Below are 19055 nucleotides of genomic sequence, written 5' to 3' on the forward strand. Positions count from 1 at the left end.
TCAAAATGTATAAATAACAGCCCTCTGGAAGCTTCAAATACTATGATAAGGAGAGTTGAATAGAGAGTTTTGCTGTAGTGAAAATGATCACTCTATAAAAATATTTGGAGCATGGAAATGGAATCTGCTGGCCTTAATGATAACAGAATTGCCCAGATCTCAAAGGTGCAATCAAATTAGATCTAACAGATTTCCACATTTTCCCACCAATTCCTTTAGTGACACATGCACATGCATTGTTGCTTGTACTTTGGGCTCTCCTTTTTTACACAAATTACAGCAAAAATTTCAATACAGAATAACACTGGGTAATGTCCTGGAGCTTTTACCTGTTTACTGTTTAATTTTTGACAGTGGCTTTTTCTGGGAGCCCTAAACATACTGCAACATAAATGCTACAATAGACAGGGAGAATAAATATACCCTCAACCTCACACAGGCATTTGGGGCAGATTACCATAATAAATAAGAAGTTTCTTTATATGTTACCTCTAGGAGAAAGTCAGTATCTTAACCAGAGAGCCCCAAAGCCAGGCTCTCTACCATTCACACAAACTGCTTTTTGTTTGGTTCTGTGTTCTGTGGTTGGACAGCCACAATTTTTATTCATCTCTTTATTTGTCTATAGTCCAGCACTTTTTATCAGTTCATGGTTATAACTGTTTATAGGGAGGAGATTTATATTTCTACTATTCCTTAAAGTGTTTCACATGTATAATGGCCCTCATATTCTTTCCTGGTGATACTGTTCTGCCAGTACTTACAAATAAAATGATAGTCTGGGAATATTGAAATGCAAAGTTGATACCCACAGGCTAGAAATGATGGACCTCCATTACTCCAATTGCCACTGTTCACTTCAAGACTGACTCAAGCATGGAGAAAGGCAAGACCTGTTTCCTGGATAAAGGTGTGAAGAGACCTCTCTACTCCTGTCTATTGTTGCTTTTCCAGAGATCTGATCAATCCCTATTGGAGAATAAAACACTGGCTAAGTGAGACAGGAAAGGAGTTGGTCTCTGTCTCAATGTTTCAGCATGCCATAGGAAGTATTTGCATGTTTCTTTATTTGTCTGTTTCATGGTATATTTCTGGCTAGATCTGCCTTACTTTTGTTTCAAAACCCACTCTTAGCCCCCTCTACCTTGCGTTAAGTGGTTAACAGTAAAGCTGGCAGTCAATAACAGAATAGTGGAACACTCAGTCTCTTGCCAAATCAAACTCTTTGGATTAATTTATCTCTATCAGTTAAGAAGAAAAGAGTAGGTGACAAATAGCCATCACTCCTTTCCCTAGGATGAGTATAAGGGACTAACTAGAGAAAATTTTATCGTTTGCCCAAGATTTCTCAAAATCAATGCCATATCTTATTATTGTCACTCATATAATCAACTATACTTTATCATATGTCACGCAAGATTGTGCTTTTTAGAATTATTTCCCAAACTGAGAATTGCTCTGTCATCAGTAATATAAAATGCGGTTATAACACCACTACAGGATTTGCAGGTGATTGACTTAGGTGTCCATCTTCTTGAAAGTCATTAATTGCTACCTCATTTGGGCATCAAATTCACATACTGCTTAAATTAAATCTTTGCACGTCTCTAGCCAGTGTTGCACAATGACTAATTAATTAAACCTCAGAACAGCCTTGGGGAATAGGCAGTTCTATTCCTCTCCCCTCAGATGGGAAATCTGAGATATAAAGAGGTTAAGTGGATTGTTTCAGGGCAGAAAGTCAGTCAATAGTAGACAGAACCAGAAAAGAGACTGGAGAATGCTGTGACCCAGATCTCTTCCCCAATGACAAAAGTAACTCCAAAGAGGCATCCCAGCACTTCCTAATACATTAATCCATATGCCTAGAGAAGCTTCTGTCTTTACCTTTTTAAAACTTGCTGTCTCTACAAGGTCTTTTGGTGGATATTTTCTATTCCTTTTGAAGGAAAAAAATTAGCTAGACAGAGGAAGGGGTAAAGCAATAGAATGAATAGATGTTACTCACCAACTGGTTTTTCAAAAAGGGAATTTAAGTTAAAATAATGAAGAAGAGAGAAACTCCAGTTGATGAATTATTCTTTTCAATATTATACGCATATATAATCATACACATATTTGACTTAGAAGCTAGGTCTTTTCCATCCCTTCTGCACCACCCCATCCCAATCCCAACCACTCATCCTTCCACACAAAAGCTGGCCCATAACAACACTATCAGAAGGAAAACTAGAAGCCTATTAATAACTTTATAATGGTTTATACAAATGAAAATGCCTGGCATGCTATTAAACTTAGACTTCAAAAGGCAATGGAGTAAAATAAAATATTATTAACAGAAAATTGAAAAAAAACAAAAAAGTTCTCTCAGGCACATGAGATTCGGACATGCATCTAAGTTTTCTTTTCCTTTTTAAAAAGTGAGGCAATCATCATCTTTAATGTTAAAGGGACTTTATGAGCTGTTGATTACTAAACAAAATTATTTGCTTTTTAGAGTTATTCTTAATTTATTTTTTAATTAGACCACATACATTAAAAACAGGGCAAACAGTTAAGACTCAGTGAGGATTTTCCGTGTTAAAGGTCTTAATGGTTTCACTCCATTAAAGCTGTAGCAGTCCTTTGCTTTTTGACTTGGACACTAACTAACAGTCCTGATTTATTTCCCATCTCTATAGATTTTAGGAATCTAACTTATTTCCATTTTCCACACAAGATGCAGCTCTTGTGGCTTAAGGTTTGAGACAAGAGTAGTTCATACTGGCTCAGGAAAGAACAGAATAAATAACTTCTCAAAGAAAGAAAAAAATTCTTCATTGAAAGACAAGAATTAACAGATAGAAGCCACACAGAAAATTCCAACACGGGGTATAACCGCTGCCCTCTTTTATTAACAAAGTGGTTATTTTCTGGAGCAATTAGAAACTGCTGTTTTGCCTTTCATGAGCCTTTCCTTCTCCAACTCATTGTCTTAACCTCTTACACTTTTGTTGCATAAATACCAAATACACAGGGGTATCAGGCAACCAAAGTGTAAAAATAGTTTCTTTTTAAGTTTAGGTCAGCAACGAGAACACAATTAACCTCCGAGGAAATACTTTTGCCTATGGAAGTTTGAATCTAAAGGCAAAATGCATCTTTCTCATTCTTTGTTTAAAAACAAATGTTAGAAAACATCGCTCCCCATATAACATTTGTTTTAAGAAGTTTACGTTACAAGAATTGATCTAAGATTTTTTTCTGTTACCCATACACTACAGATGGTAAAGCCAAAACAGCCTCAAGATGTGAGTTTTAAAAGTGCTTTTGAAATTTCTTTAGAAAGCTTTGGTATAAGAGGTAATTTAAAACAAATTAACAAATAATGTCATGCAGTGGTTAAATTGCCATAATACATTTCTTTTTTAGAGGTTCCTGGAATTTCTTGTTTGTGGTTGTCATGCTGATAGCAAGTTAGATGTTAGTCCCTTTAACTGTATTTTAATGGCAATGTATTATAGCATGATTTATCAACATATGGCAGGTGGAAGCTGACACAAATTATAATGAAAATTAAAACAGTCATTTATGCAGCAGGCGATTATCATTTAAGGAACATTTATTTGCAGGCTTTAAAAATGAGGGTTTAGAATCAAATGATTTTAAAATGAAAGTTTTAACGACGGTTACCTTTTTCCTGCAGCCACTCTTCTACGGGCCGGTTATATTTGAAGGGGATTTTCTGTTTTACCATTTGGAAGCGTTCATTATCAGTGTTGCCTTAAAAGTTTAAAAAACAGCTTAAAGAACAATCTGAAAAGTCAATAAGTCAATAAAAAACATCCTAGGTTTTTGGTGTGTTTTTATGAAGTTTTTAGAGAGAGATATCAATTTATCTTTAGTAGAGGTGGAGTCGAAGTCATTCTGCCCTTGAATGATAGGTTTGAGGTCAGGTTGGACTTAGCTATGGGGTTCTCCATCACATTTTAAAATATGGGGTGGGGATCAGTAGGAGACTTGGTATTGCATGGAAATGATTTTGTCTTCACTATTCACCATCTCACTTCAACCACATCTTAATTGGGTCAATTGAGGCACAACACTCTCCTTGACGATGAGTAATTCACCTGGCAGACCAGTCTCATAAGGTGGTAGGTGACCCTGAGTGCCTCATTCATGCATGATCCACTTTCATGCTACCCTATCAGAAGCATGAGACCATGTTCTTCTTTATTCTCCTCTTGAGCATTTGCACTTGTTCTACATTCTGGCAGAGGGAAACCAACAAAGACAATTTAAGCTTCGATGCCCTGGCATCCCAATAGGTTCGATAGTTAGGATATTACAGATGATTCTTTGTATCTCTATCTCTTTGTCCACGTTTGTTCCAGATTTTAAAAAATGAGAAAACTCAAAGTAAATAGCTATAAATATCAACTCACATATATCACTGTAAGTATAGCGATGTAACATTTGCAGACATTCAAGTACCTAGACTTTATTACTATAAATAGATGCAGATGTTATAGTTCATTCTTGATCTTGCTCCATTAGAGGTGCTTCATGAAAAAGCACCCATCCAGTAAGCTTGTTAGGGATACTCCTTTCACGCATAAAATATCTTGTTTCAAACCTCAAACATAATGCTTTTAACTGCTTATCGTCCCCCTTCATCAGTATAACTATAGTTACCACCCCTGTATGATTTCTTTAATTAGGACAGACTTGGAGGAGAGTGGTGTTGTAAAGATATAATGGATATGCTTCAAAATCACAAAATAATAGAACCATGATTTGGGAACTGTTCACTGTGATCAAGCAGAAACTACTGAAATCTAATATACTATCAATACATTTGACTTACAGTCCCATATTGAAACTTAGGGAATCCCATTCCAAATCACCAACATTAAAAATGAAACCAAACTCTCATAAAGCTGGCTTGGAAACCATTTAAAAATAAGACTAAAGGTCAGGAAGGACATTGGGATTAAATATAGCAAGTGAATAAAAGCTTGCACTAAGCATCTCAGTCTTAGTGCCATCTCTATATAGGAATTATTATTGACACAGAAGATTCCATATGTGACTGAACTAGAACCTGTCTTCTGTGAGGGTCATTGATGGGAAAGCGGTAGTAATATTGCAAGAAGTTTCCAAGATTCCCCAGTGATTTATCCTTTGAACCAATTATTCTAGGAAACTGACCATTTGTCTTCACTGTTCGGGAATAAAACAAAACCAAACCAATCAACCAACTAGCCATACAAAAACCCAACAAATTTCATGAAAGAGGCAACTACAGGGCCCTAACTGGATTGCAGAAAATATGTTAGCATAGCAAAGGAGAAAGTGCAATCAATGAAAAGAATAATTAACAATTTGGGATTGCAGAATATTGTTTAGTTTTTCTGAAAGCATAACATCTCACAGAACCAAAAGAAGGAGGGTACAGAAAGGAGACCAAATAAAAAGGTAAGTCCAATAAGCCCAATGTGAAAGAAGTTGGTTTTACCTATTAATTTAGCTACTGATTAAAGATCTTTATAATAATCTTTCTGGTAGGTAGGGTACTCAGAATTCTATGAATGTAAAATAAATTTGAGTCAATTCTCGCATAGAAAAGCAGTATGCACTTCTATGAAAAGAACCTATACCTCTTAATACTACCCTAGAGGAGACAGGTATTAAAAGGAATGTTATTCACCTTCATAAGCTTTTACCCTTCTCACCTTTTCATCACAACAGGCTATGAAATGTGAAATGGCAGTGGGTTGTGCCAAATTCACCTTGAAAAATATATTCTATTGTTTTGGGTGGTCTGTAAATGTCATTGTTGGCTATAACATTAAATATAGCAATGACCTATTTTATTCCCTGTGAAATGGATTAGTGAAGTCAGTAACAATTATAAAGCTAAATACGCCTGGTAATATGCAAAGCAAGCATCAAGAGTACCTAAATTTCCAAATTTCCAGAAAGTTCCAAAATTCCAAAATTCTAAGTGAACAAAATTAAGGAACTATGAAGTATATTGATTTATTTCCACAAAGACACAGGGCTCTTGATCTTCCTAAACATCCTCCAAGTCTTTCCACTCCATTTGCAACATACAGGCCCACAGAAAATCATTTCGGCACATGGTACAGGTTAAAAAAAGAGGAAACTACTCTGCATGATCATGAAGTGATAACTTGGGAGGACCGCATAGCCATGACTCAACCTTAGACCCTTCAGAAAGTGAGAATGAGTCATTCTTCTCCACCTCAGCTTTAAAGACATTTAGAAAAAGTTTTTAGTTTTCCACACCAGATTGACGGTATCTGGCTCTGTTAAAAGTTGTGAAAGATGAAAGGTCATTTGGAAAACCACACTGGTTTAAATTGCCACATTAACACTGTTCTTAGTCTCTTTTCATATTCTTGTTGGTTTTTATTTTAATTTATCTCAAACATTAGTGAGAACGATTTTAGAAACATGTGCATGAGAATGAGTTCATTGGCCCCGAGCCTTATTTGCTAGACTGACTGAATAGCAAACAACCTTCTCAATATAAGAATTCATACAGAGACTGCTATGAAAGCTGAGCAAACCTTGGCAAATTCATATACATTCATGATAACCCCTCAATAACATTCAGTTGTACATTTCATATAATAACCATATGAAAATTTAAACAAAGAGTGAAATCAATCTTCAACAGAAAGGGATGTTATCCTCAAGAGAGAATGGTCTTGTGAATAGTAATGCCGTAAAAAAGAGGCATATGCATATTACCACTTAGACCCCCAAAACAGTAATGACTGCAGTTCTCAAGCACACGAGAAATCTATGAATTGGCAGATTTTAAATTACTTAGATCTTCAAATAGGCAGATTTTAAATTACTTATATGAATTTGACACTCACATGGAACTGAGTTTTGGAAAAAATATCAGTCATATTTTATTCTTAAAGTTGTGTGTGTGTGTGTATGTGTGTGTGTGTAATCCTATCCATTTTTGATTATGGATTGTCATTTTTATAAAATTGACATCCTGTGATCAGTTACATTTTTACTATTGGTTCAATTATTGAGTATTGCAGCTCCTGGAGACATATACAAGATGCACTGTTGAATTATAAGGTTATAAAGAGTAAAATACTCTGAGATAAAATTATTAAGGCCTAACTGGTTCATACACATAGCTCCAACCTTTACGCAGAAATACCCATATCTCCTAATGGGGGGTAAATGCATTTTAGGAGAAGAGAATCAGAGAACAGAGGAAAGTATATATGACAAAGAAGGCAGGTGGATCTTTTAATAGTTCCCCAGAACACTAGTCCCTCTTTACAATGAGGATTTGAAATTTTTGATGGTTCTAATGGAGTAAAAATTCTTTCAATTGAAGAACTAGAAGATCCAAAGGACTCCAGCATAGCATAGAAAATAACTTTTACAATATCATTTTTATGCTTTATTGGTTCAACTGTTCTTATTCATTAGAAGTTATACTTAAAGCTATAATCAGTACAGCATAGGAGTTACGACTATGGACTTTGGAGACAAACCTGGCTTTACCATTTACTAGCTGTGTGACCTTGGCAAGTGACTTAGCCTCAGTTTCCCCATGCCAATTCATCATAGGACTTGATATAGGATAATAAGAATGAGGCCATGAACAAAACCTAAGATATAAGAAGGATTCAGTCTTTTTGGGGCCTCCCTGGTGGTGTAAGGGGTTAAGACGCAGCCTATGAAGCTATCTGTAGCCTCTGAAGCCACTGTAGCATGTGTTCAATCCCCAGCTAGGGAGGAGACCCACATGGTGCAGCAGACCTCTTCTGACTTGCCTGCTGCTCCCCTCAGCAGTGTATTTCAGTCAATCTGCCTGTTCTGTTCCCCACTCTGTCTCTGGTGAATCCTCTCATCCTCCACACCTCTGGCCTGTACCCCAGTTCTTATATGCATAAATAAAATAAATCTTTAAAAAAAAAAAGAAACATTCAGTTTTTTCAAACAGTTATTATATATATGATACAAAGGTGACAAAGGAAACACACATCCCACAGTCTACTCATCAGGCCTTCATTCAAAAGATACCCATATCACAATTGGTCCCATAAAGGTTTTCTTGCAATGATCAACTGACCATGGAAAACAAAACATCCTAAATATTCCCCAAGTCTCCTAGATGTTGCTTTTTATATTTCTGTATCTTCTAAAATATACTCCGCTAACCCCATTTTCCAAACAAAGTGGGTTTCTAAAACCACTGAAAGCAAAAGAGCAATTCAGGCATTGACAAATGTGATTTCTTGGTCCAGCCACAGGTAATGATGATATACTGCTGCAAACTTGAGGACAAGTGGCTTAAAGATTCTGGCAATTTGCACCAGTCTGGCTGAAAATGCTTTCTTGCAGGTAGACTATTAATACCACCTGAAATTTTATCAACCACGTGGACATGCTAATAGGAATACAGAACAATAATCATCTGTGGAAAATTAATGCCAGAGGTATTTTTGCATTTTGTTTTGAGTCCTGGAATAAAGGAAGGAAAAATTTTCTTTATTGCTTTGCTGACACTAAAAAATGAGACTGTGGGTCTAATGAACAGTCAAAGAATGAGTACTACGTATTAGAGCCAGAGGCAAAAGAAAATCGATATGGGTACACTGGAGTAGTGGGGAATTTTGGAGGTTCTTAAAATGTCTCTCTCCCCAAAGATCACTTGGAGAGTTTCAAAGCAAATATAAGACACTAACAAAAAGAAACAGGGAAACTCCCTGGGCTCAGCTCTGGTCTTATTCCTGGCGTTGACCCAGATGAACTTTCTTAGAGTCAGAATAGGAGGAGTTGCTGTGCTGTTCAAGGGCACCTAAACTGTTTAGCCACTTGTAAGTGATGGATGGGCCTCAACAAAGAACTAATATCTTGTATTTATAAAGTGCCTTTTGACCAAGGAGCTCAAAATGTAATTATAAGCATCATCTCGTTAGTCCTCACAAAACACCTTTGAGGCTGAAGAAAAAAGAACTGTTTGTATGTTGTGAGCCTTGGCCTTTTACTGTGCCAAGGTAAAGAAATGAATCTCCTGGAGTAGAAAACTGATCGGCTAGGGGAAGTTAATTAATAGACCTAGAGCAGAAGGGCATTATTAAGTAAGGTGTTTTTTTTTTTTTTTTTTCCAGACTCACATAAGTGAATCCATGAGTCACCTTTCTGAAATGAGATGTTTATTCCTGTAAAGCAGCTTGGGTTACACAGGCAGATGCTGACTTATGAGGTTCACTGCCTCAGGTCTTCTGGATTTGTTCAGAAATGGAAAATATACATGGACAGAAAAATATCATTTTCTTTCCTATATTAAAAACACTGTATCGATCCATCATACCCAGGCTACAGGAGTTGAGCTAGTTAAGCAAATATGGCTCAAACAGGAGTGAAAAGAGCACTGGTTGGGAAGTCACACAGGCTACACATGAAACCCTATTTCAGATATTTACCAGTTTTATGAGCTTGGACAACTTGATCTATATGAGCCTTAATTTCTTTATTATTTCAAAAACAAATGAATAAAATATGAAAATAGTGACACCTGTATTGCCAGGTTTCATACAAATTCAGTGGAATAATCCATGCAAGGACTTAGCTCATGGGGAGTCAGAAGAGGCTGAGAATGAAAAGATTCTATCATCAATGTTAATGCTCAAGATATTCCCTAACACAGACAAACGTGCCAAGATGGAAGATCTTCCTCCCAATAAGCAGTGAAAGGGAATGTGTGTGTGTGTGTGTGTGTGTGTGTGTTTCAGGTGGGGAAATATTTGGCCAGAACCTTCCAGAACACTTTTGGTCTTGATCTATAGATCCTGATGTGGTTCTACAGATCCTCATCTATAGAGCCTGATAGGCCAGGGCATGGTGATGGGGTATCCTACCATGTAACCCAGATGCTCTATGCCACTTATCCAAGTGAGCATATCCTTATTCCTTGACCTTTGGCATGCCTGACTGAGATGAATTTGTGTGCAAACATGCTAACATTGGACTTCTCTTTCACATCCCCAATCTCACCCTGAGTGCCATTTCTACTGAAGTGCTTTTACACTACACACTAATTACCTGATGCAAGAATGAGAGCATATATTGCCAGTTCTTCTTCCTCTGCTTTTGAGGCCATTCTCAACTCTCTTCCTGAAACTCATTTTGCATGGAGTTTCTTCTCACTTATCCTCATCTATCAATTATATTTTCAATCTCAGAAAGATTAATAAAATAAGGTCAGGTTGATTGCAAAATCTTTATTTGCTTTTATAGTTGAAGGGAGTATTTTCAAGTAGTTTCCAATAAAATTTTTTTTAGTATTCTAAGTCTAGCTAATATATGAAGAGTCACTTTCAAAAATGGCATGCTATAAATTAACAAACATAAACTGACTATAAAATTTGCTTTTCTTCCTCAAATGTTGTTACTTTTGTCTTTCTATAATTATTCCAAAATATGCACTTAACCAAGACTAGTCAAGTTCAGGATTTGTATTTTGTCTGACTTCTATCTGGTAAAAGTATACACACACACACAAACACACACACACACATCTCTGTGTGTCTTTAAACTTCATATATAAAATGAGGATTATAATAATAGCTGCAATATAGTGTTGGTATGAGAATTAAGTGAAGAAATACATTTAAAGTACTTACTATACTGTGTGGCCCACAATAAGTGCTCAATATATTATTTATTATCATGCTGTCATTGTTATAACAGTACCTAATTCCAAAGAGTTAAAGAAAATGAAGACTAATGACTAATTAACAAAAATCACTCACCACACCATCTTTAGTGTCAATCTTTTCAAATTTCCTTTTCAATGTAAAGACTTAAGGTTTGGTCTTTGGACATTTGACAAATGATTGCCTTAAGATTACTTCCACCCCCACCCCTGTGTATTTCTTATTATCATTTATTTCCTCCTTGTTGGCAAAAGTGACGGAGTTATTCTTCTCCATGATCCATGCATGTCCACCTTCTTGGGATCGCCAAACATACAAAGGGTAGATGGGAGATTTGAGAGCCCAATTTCAGTGGTCAACAAATGGGGACATTTCATCCTCTTGAAGAGGAAAGTCACATCAGTATCAGCATCTCTGAGGCCATAAAACTTAACCTCTATTAATCCTCTGTTTAGATCCAATGGGAATTCTGGTGTCTGTAAATCATAGGTTTTCTAGCTCAATCTTGACTCTCATGCTTACAAGTGAATATATTATTCCTAAGAGATCCAAAGGGATCCAAAAATACTAGGTATTACCCACCCTTGACCTGTTTAATACACTAATTTACAACAGGTCCAAACAAGCACATGACAGTGTAGTCACTTAGGACTAGTTTCCAACTAAAGCCCAAAACAGTTTCCAATTAAATAGCTTCCCCAAAACTTGGGCCCTCTTGCATTCACGCAATACATTTTTTTTTAAATAATTTCCAAGAAGGACTTTAATTACTTCCCATTAAATTTATTCCATTTGGTCTCATAACAGCATTTCGACCTGATAAGAAAATGCTTAACTTGAGGTCTTTTTGTTTGTTGTAGGAAATGCCTTTCTTCACTTCTTAACATATGCAGATTTGATAAGCATATATTTTGTGCACTCATTTCAGATCCTGAAAAATTTACAGAATAGGAGGATTATGTAGTAAATTTAAAATGTCTACAAAATCTTTGAAACTCTATGTAAGAGGTGGCGCTTGATTCCCCGTCACTCTCAAGGAAATTTTTTGTGTGTTTTATGATTAAAAAGCAGTTTCTGGGAATAGAGTTAATTATAACTTAAAGTTTATATTTTGAGGGAAGGATCCTACAATTTTAAAGTTTAGGGGATCTCAAAGATCATCTATGAAATTTATTTCCCCTATTTTAACATTTCTCAAATTTTCACATAGATCATCACTAGAAATATGACTTCTGATGTAGGAAAGATCAGTGAGTTGTAGAGCTTTAAACTATCTCCCCCCACAAAAGTATTAAGTAAAGAATTATTTATGCTTCTGTTTGTTATGTAGCATGGCATTTGTGAGGCTTTTCAAAAAATAAACCATTTGGTAGCCACACATCATTTAGTATAAGATTCAAAGGTCAAGTATACACTACTGCAATGGGGTAGAAGAATTAAAATTTTCCCAGTGAAAAAAATAACCCTAGGGAATGCAGTAGTGGTAGTCTGTCTTGAATTCATACAATGCCTCATTAACTCTACTTGGCAAATTAATTCAAATTGATTTGTTTGTGAGAATTGCATCCTGGCCTCAAATCTGGCTATAAACAAAAGATAATGATAAACAACAGTGCACTGAGCTCAGAGAAAATGTCTAGAAAAAAAGTATAGATCAGCATGGGGGCTGATCTTTTATGTTATAAAACATAACTGCCTTTGTTAAAAAAACATAACATACCTTTGTTAAGGTATGTTAACTACCTTATGACATAACTACCTTTGTAAAAAAAAAAAAAAAAAGGAGACTATATATCCTATACAACTGAAATAACACTGATACATTATAAATATCCAACACAAGACAGAAAAAGTATTTGAAAGCATCAAGAGGGAATATAAAATAGTTTTAAAAATTAAATGATAAACATTAATGTATTAGTAAGTAATTAACTCAATTTAAGTCAAAACAAAGAGATTACTAAAAAATGTCCATGTGATATGGCAGGAAGACTCAAGATTGCTTTAAAAATTTCATGTCCTAGAGCCTCTCCGGTGGCCCAGCGGTTGAGTGCTGGGCTGCGAAGCTGCCTGCAGCCTGTGCAGCACCGGTTCCATCCCCGGCTGCTGGCAAGGGTCCCACATGGCGCGTAGACCTCTCCTGCCACTCCCGCTGCTCCCCTCAGCAGTGTATTTCGTCAATCTGCCTGTTCTGCTCCCCGCTCTGGCTCTGGTAAATTCTCTCACCCTCCCGCGCTTCTGATTGTACCCAGTGCTTGTATAAATAAATAAATAAATCTTAATAAAATAAAATAAAATAAATCATGTCCTAAAGAAGATAAAAGGGATAATTCTTCAGGGAAAATCACGAGTCTCTCAGCTTTGCTTTGAGACTGGAATTTAGGGTTAAGAGGGAGAAAATTTAAAGAGCAATTTCATTTAATTATGGCAGCTAGAGCCTTTAGCTCTTAGCGAGTGTGTTAAATTGCAAAATAACTACATCCAGGTCACTTGGCCATGGGGCTTTGCCTCTCCTTGAATTGCAGGGTGAGTTTATTTTCCTATCCCTTGATTCTGGACTGTCTCTGAGCTTTATTAGCAAATATGATGTAAGCAGAGGTTTGAACAGCCCTTATACACCTTCTCTGGCTGCTGCAGTACAAAACTGCCATATAAAGAAGCCAGTCTAACATCCTGCAAGATGAGAAACTGCAAAAAAGAAAATCCAGGTATCCAAGAGTACTTGGACACTGTCTTAACTAGTTCAGCTGAGATTCAGCCCTGAGTGGGGCCATAAAGTTTACCCAACTCCATCAGAACCAGCCTGGGGTAGAAAAACACCTACATATTACACAGAAACTCTAGCCAATCAATAGGCTTTTGGAGAAGGTATGGAGCAAGCACTCAATGATACAGCAGGAAGCTGGGAAATCCAGGAAGGATTGAAAGATGAGACTGGAAGAATGAAGCATGTGCTCCTCTGAGGGTTTCCATCAGGACCCAACAGAAGGTGGGGGGATGGGCGCTCAGCCATTTTCTGTGGAGTCAAAGGTGCTTGTGCAATAATAACCTATAGGTCCAAGAATGGAGAAAGGGAGATGCAGCCTGTTACCTATCCTTAGTCTTCCTCAACCTAAAGAGAGAGAATAATAAAAATGAATGGAAGGAATTCAATGGACAGCTTCTGAGGGGAGCGGAAAAAGTCAAAGCTTAGGAAACTGGGACAGGGCAGGATCTGATGCTTCTCTGATCCCAGTTCTAGACTTAAATTAGTGGGAGGAACGAAGAATACTAGGGGTTGGGGCTTCCCCTGGTGGCCCAGGTGGTTGAGCGCTGTGAAGCTGTGAAGCTTTCCGCAGCTTCTGCAGTGCTGGTTAGATCCTGGCCGGCTGGCAAGGGTCCCACATGGCAGGGCAGACCTCTCCTGTCTCACCCGCTGCTCCCTTCAGCAGTGTATTTCAGTCAGTCTGCCTGTTCTGTTCCCTGCTCTGTCTGGTGAATCCTCTCACCCTCCCTCACATCTGGCCTGTACCCGGTTCTTGTATAAATAAATAAATAAATAAATAAATCTTTAAAAAAAAAAAAAAAGGATACTAGGGACTGTCTCTATGTATAGGTGACAAGGTATAGAACCAGTAAAGAGTTGAGCCAATACTTACCTGACCTCTTCCATGACTGCTCATATTAAGGGTCACAGAAGGTTGATAGGAAGAACAGACTGGACTTACTGATAAGATGGTTTGGCACAGAATCCCGTCTCATTATTAGATTTCCTACTCCTTACATGATTCCAAGGGGAGCCCACAGCAAATTGCCTTCTCTTTTCCTGAGCAAACACTGCCTTCCCAACCTCAACCCCAACCTTCTAAAACCAAATTGTCCTTGCAGGTATGAATAATCATTGGTTCTGAGTATCCTTACTAGACTTAGAATAGAAAGATATTCCCCACCACACACCCCACTCATACAAAATAACAAAAACAAAGCCAAAGCAAAACATTAAAGACCAACCCCCCCCCCTCAAAAAAAAAAATCCCTACCTTGCAACCTTGGCTTAAAAATCAGGTATTGCCTTTTCAACTCCTTTTAAAATTTATGGATTAGTAAAAGGCAACCTTTATAAACTCACTGAGAAGAGTTTGAAGTAATTTTCCTAAGACTTAATAGCTGGTATCAAAATCATATTAGCATGTGAATGGTAGTTTGAATCTAGAGAACAGCAGCCAAAAATGATAAAAATTTTCTAGTGAGGAAGAGTTGTTAAATGTCTAAATTGTTGTTAAATTGCTAAATGATGTAGCCAACAATTCAAATAACACATAATAATTAGAATACTTAGAATTAGATCATGATTTATCCCATGATTCAAATATTCATTCACACTGTAAGTGGAATACCAGAATAAATTTTTAATTAGAACATTTTTTTACACTTTGAATAAAGTAGACAATGATTTTGTAAAATTATCCACATATTTTAAATATTTACCTGGTACTTAGACTCCACTCTCCTGCACCAAATGACAGTTTTTTCAGGCATGATTTTGTTTTTTGATTTTTATACCATTCTACTTCCATAATCCTGTCCTCATTGCACAATGACCATTGGACAGTAACACATCTGAAATGCTCAAGAATCTTCATGAAATTGATGATTATTGTCCCTGCAGAGGCCAGAGTCCTGACTCCAACAAGTTCTTAAATTATTAACATCAAAGATTAAGATAATTACTAAGATTGGTATAATCTCTGAAAACCTACAAATTTGAGACATAGATATTAATGGTTTTTCTTCCTTGAGCCATTTAATATGACATCAAATACATACTGTTAAATCTTGACTCTTTGATGAATAAGGCTAAATATATGTATGATATTTTGAATCTAAGTAAAATAATTTGTGCTGTGACAAATGCAGTATTTCATATATATAACTATTGATATGTGTGTATCCTATACAGAAAAGGATTTTAGAAATATCTTAAAGAAAAGAATGCTTTTGCACATCCTCCATAGAACCTTGTGCCTTGCAATATGATATATCTCCTAGATATCTGCAAGAAATATATATCCAGGATTAAAAGAAATGACTCAGAATAATTTCAAATGACATCCCTAATAATAATGGAGTTGAATAATTTTTTTTTTATAAAAGCCAAAGAGGAGAAATCAGAGAAATTTCCACTCTTGGTGAAAGAAAGGCAAACTATCATCTGTAACACATCAAATTACACTAGTCAAATTAGAGTAGTCCACATGGTATCGAAATTTCTGAACCAACCAGGGAAATGGACCAGATGACCTAGTACTTTCACATTCTAATTGCTAGGTTCCTTTGAATTTTACTCTTTCAGAAACCTGCTTTTATCTTTGCAATAATGATTCAAGAGATTAAAAGAAGGTTTTGAGTGACTCGATTTGTCTGCTCAAGTTCATGCAGCACCTATTGATGTACCAATGCTGTCTTGTCAAAAAGCACTTAGAACATTACTAAGTATAAGGTATAATTAGGACAAGAGAGGAGACAGGTAAGAAAAGAGCATGCAGTTTTCTTGGTTTTATTTTTTCATGTCTGATTATCAGGGATGGTGGCTTATTTAAAAAAATTACATTGGAATCCTTATAAGTGTTTAGACTTCTGAACAGGGATTGGACTTTTTCATCTAGTCAAAACAAGGACTGTTCAAAGATTTACCACATTTGCTCTTTCCAATATTTACATCTGAGTGTGATCCAGATAAGAGAATGTAGACAGAGACTCTCTTGCAGACTTGTAGAGTAACTTGTAGAGAAACATTTAGATTTCCTCCTTATCCTGCTGGATTTAAACATATCCTGATGAACAATAGTGCAATCCCTATAATTCAGTTCCTAGCACAGAGATTTTATAGAAATGGTTGTTTAACATACTTCTAGAGAATTTGAAAGGTTTCTGTTACAAAGGAATGCAGATACTAGGGTTGATTCTGACCCTAAAGGTTGGCTGTGTCAATCAGGATCTCAGCTGGCACTACACTTTGAAAAGACAGTGAGATTTGAAGGCACACAAATGTTGCTCAAACTTTGAGCCCATTAGTCAACAGTTTGTTCTCAGTAGCTGCATTGGAAGAAGTAACACAAATCAAGAAATCAAAACCAGAAGAAAGAGGCAGAAAATACGTTAACATTGAAGGTTCTATTTCACTAGAAAAATTAAAGCAACTCATCTGACAGAATGTACAGCTATATAATTATGCAGCCACAAAATGGGCTGGATTCTCTGGTTGAAAAGTTCACTTATGTTCTGGCCTGTGATTTGGTTGATGACATCTGCAACTACTACTGCTTTTCAACCAGACCTCTAGGAAGCTAAACTGGGAGCAGGGACTGCAGATGAATTTGGTTCTAGAGAAGTGTCCTAAAGGTCAGGGATCAAGGTTGGTCAGAACTCTTGAGTCAATGTGTTGGCATAGCACCTTGAACAGTTCAGTTGACTTATTTCAAGAGCAGATCTATTAAGAGCATTTCAAAATTCCCTTTATGGACCTACTTGGAGCTCAAAATTCTCTGAGGTCATAGCAGGGAAAAGTCACAAAATGAAGCAGGACTATTAGATTTCACTTGGTTTATCTCCTGGAGGAGATCTCAATTGCTCCCTGAGAACAATCTATTCCTTTCCATGTACTTCTTGCAGTTTTACCTCTCCTGGAGGCCCAGCTCCTACTTCACCACACAGAAAATTCAGTGAAAAACATTCAACTATTCATTTTGAAAGTCTAAAAGCATTTTGGTTCTATTTCGATTTGTACTTCACTTATATAAATTCCGTTTATATTTGAAATGGTCAGCTTCTCACAGGCATTTTATACAGGTTTTTAAAATGAAGTAACAACTATTTCTAAACCTTGGCTATTTGAGACAATATTAGATTTACTTTTATATTTAGTTGTTTCTTTTTTAACTTTAGTGGATACCTAAATGCTCTCCTTCTCTTGTATGTTTTTCTAAATAAATTGGGATACACAGCCCTTGAGATCTACAGAGAATCATCTCACCCAAGTACAATATTTTAATAAAATCAGATTTAATTGGTTCAACAATGGCCAATTTCCCAGTAAAATTTTATTTTTTTTAACATTTATTTATTTATGCATATAAGAACTGGGGTACAGGCCAAAGGTGTGGGTGGTGAGAGGATTCACCAGAGACAGAGTGAGGAACAGAACAAGCAGACTGACTGAAATGCACTGCTGAGGGAGGCAGCGGGTGAGACAGGAGAGGTCTGCTGTGCCATGTGGGTAGCTCCCTGCCCAAGTGAGCATCAAACTCATGCTACAGAGGCTGTGGGCAGCGTCACAGTTGTTTAACCCCTTGCACCACCAGGGAGGTTGGCCCCATACAATTTTAAAAGTTATTCATAAAATTATTTATACTTTCTTATTGCCTCTGAAATAAAGTCAAGTAGACTTAATAATTGTAAAGGATGCTCTTTCCCTTCATGTATATTATTATGGGCATGTAGACAATATAATCAAAAGAACTCTCCAAAAATCTCAATAGAGTTGTGAAGGTTAGCATTCATTGAGCACTTACTATATGTCCCTTTGATTCACATATATACACAGAAAGAAATAGGAGGATTAACAAAATTGTTACTACTTGCTTGAGTTTAAGTAAACAAGATCTAGTATTTTATGCTTCTTATTTTTTTGACTGATAATTTTATGATGGCCAACAATGAGGTTAATAAAATATAAAGGGACCCCTTTATTTTAAACCTGTACATGCTTATGCATATAAATACACCTGTACAATGCCAACCTGGTTCTTGTTCAATTCATATTATATAGAGAAGAACAGAATCAATAATCTCTGAAGCTCAACAGCAGGAGGTAGCTTGTATCACATCTAAGGAGAGTAGATGAATGGCTGGAAGTGGAACAGAAGCTCAACCAGGAAGCTCTCATCAGCAGGTTGGGGAAAGTCAATGCCAAGAAGATGAGGTGAATACATTTGGAACTTAAAAGATGAAATAAGTTAAAAGGAGAAAGACAAATACTGGATGATTTCACTCATGGAATACAGAGAAGTAAAACAAAAGAACAGGCAAAAACCAACTACACAAACCCAAAAAATCTGACTGTAGAATCAAGGCTACCAGATGAGGAGGGTATGTATATGGGGAGCAAAGTGTGTGTGTGTGGGGGGGAGTAGGGCCATGGGCTGTGATGGAGGACAATGGCCCTTGGTGGTAAGTCTGGTGTTTTGGTACACATTTAGAGAGGGGTGATCCTATAACTCTGAGCCACGTATGTTGTTGTAGACCAACGTTACTGTAATAAAAAAATAATAGAATTTAAAAATAAAATTTGGCAATGGAAGGGGATAGGTT

The 19055-nt window shown here is 36.6% G+C and overlaps 1 protein-coding gene across 6 annotated transcripts in view; it reads right to left on the reverse strand.

Annotated features, from left to right (window-relative positions):
- The window catches only part of NRXN3 (neurexin 3), a 1487041-nt gene that overhangs the window by 149629 nt on the left and 1318357 nt on the right, over positions 1-19055 (reverse strand). For all 6 annotated transcript variants that reach the window (XM_054691893.1, XM_054691888.1, XM_054691889.1 and 3 more), the window contains one exon: positions 3673-3762. In XM_054691893.1, coding sequence (XP_054547868.1) covers positions 3673-3762 — 90 coding nt within the window. The remainder of the gene's footprint in view (positions 1-3672; positions 3763-19055) is intronic.

The sequence above is a fragment of the Talpa occidentalis genome, unplaced genomic scaffold (genome assembly GCF_014898055.3).
Source record: "Talpa occidentalis isolate TD23 unplaced genomic scaffold, MPIMG_talOcc4v2.1 talOcc4.11, whole genome shotgun sequence".
Lineage (NCBI taxonomy): Eukaryota > Metazoa > Chordata > Mammalia > Eulipotyphla > Talpidae > Talpa > Talpa occidentalis.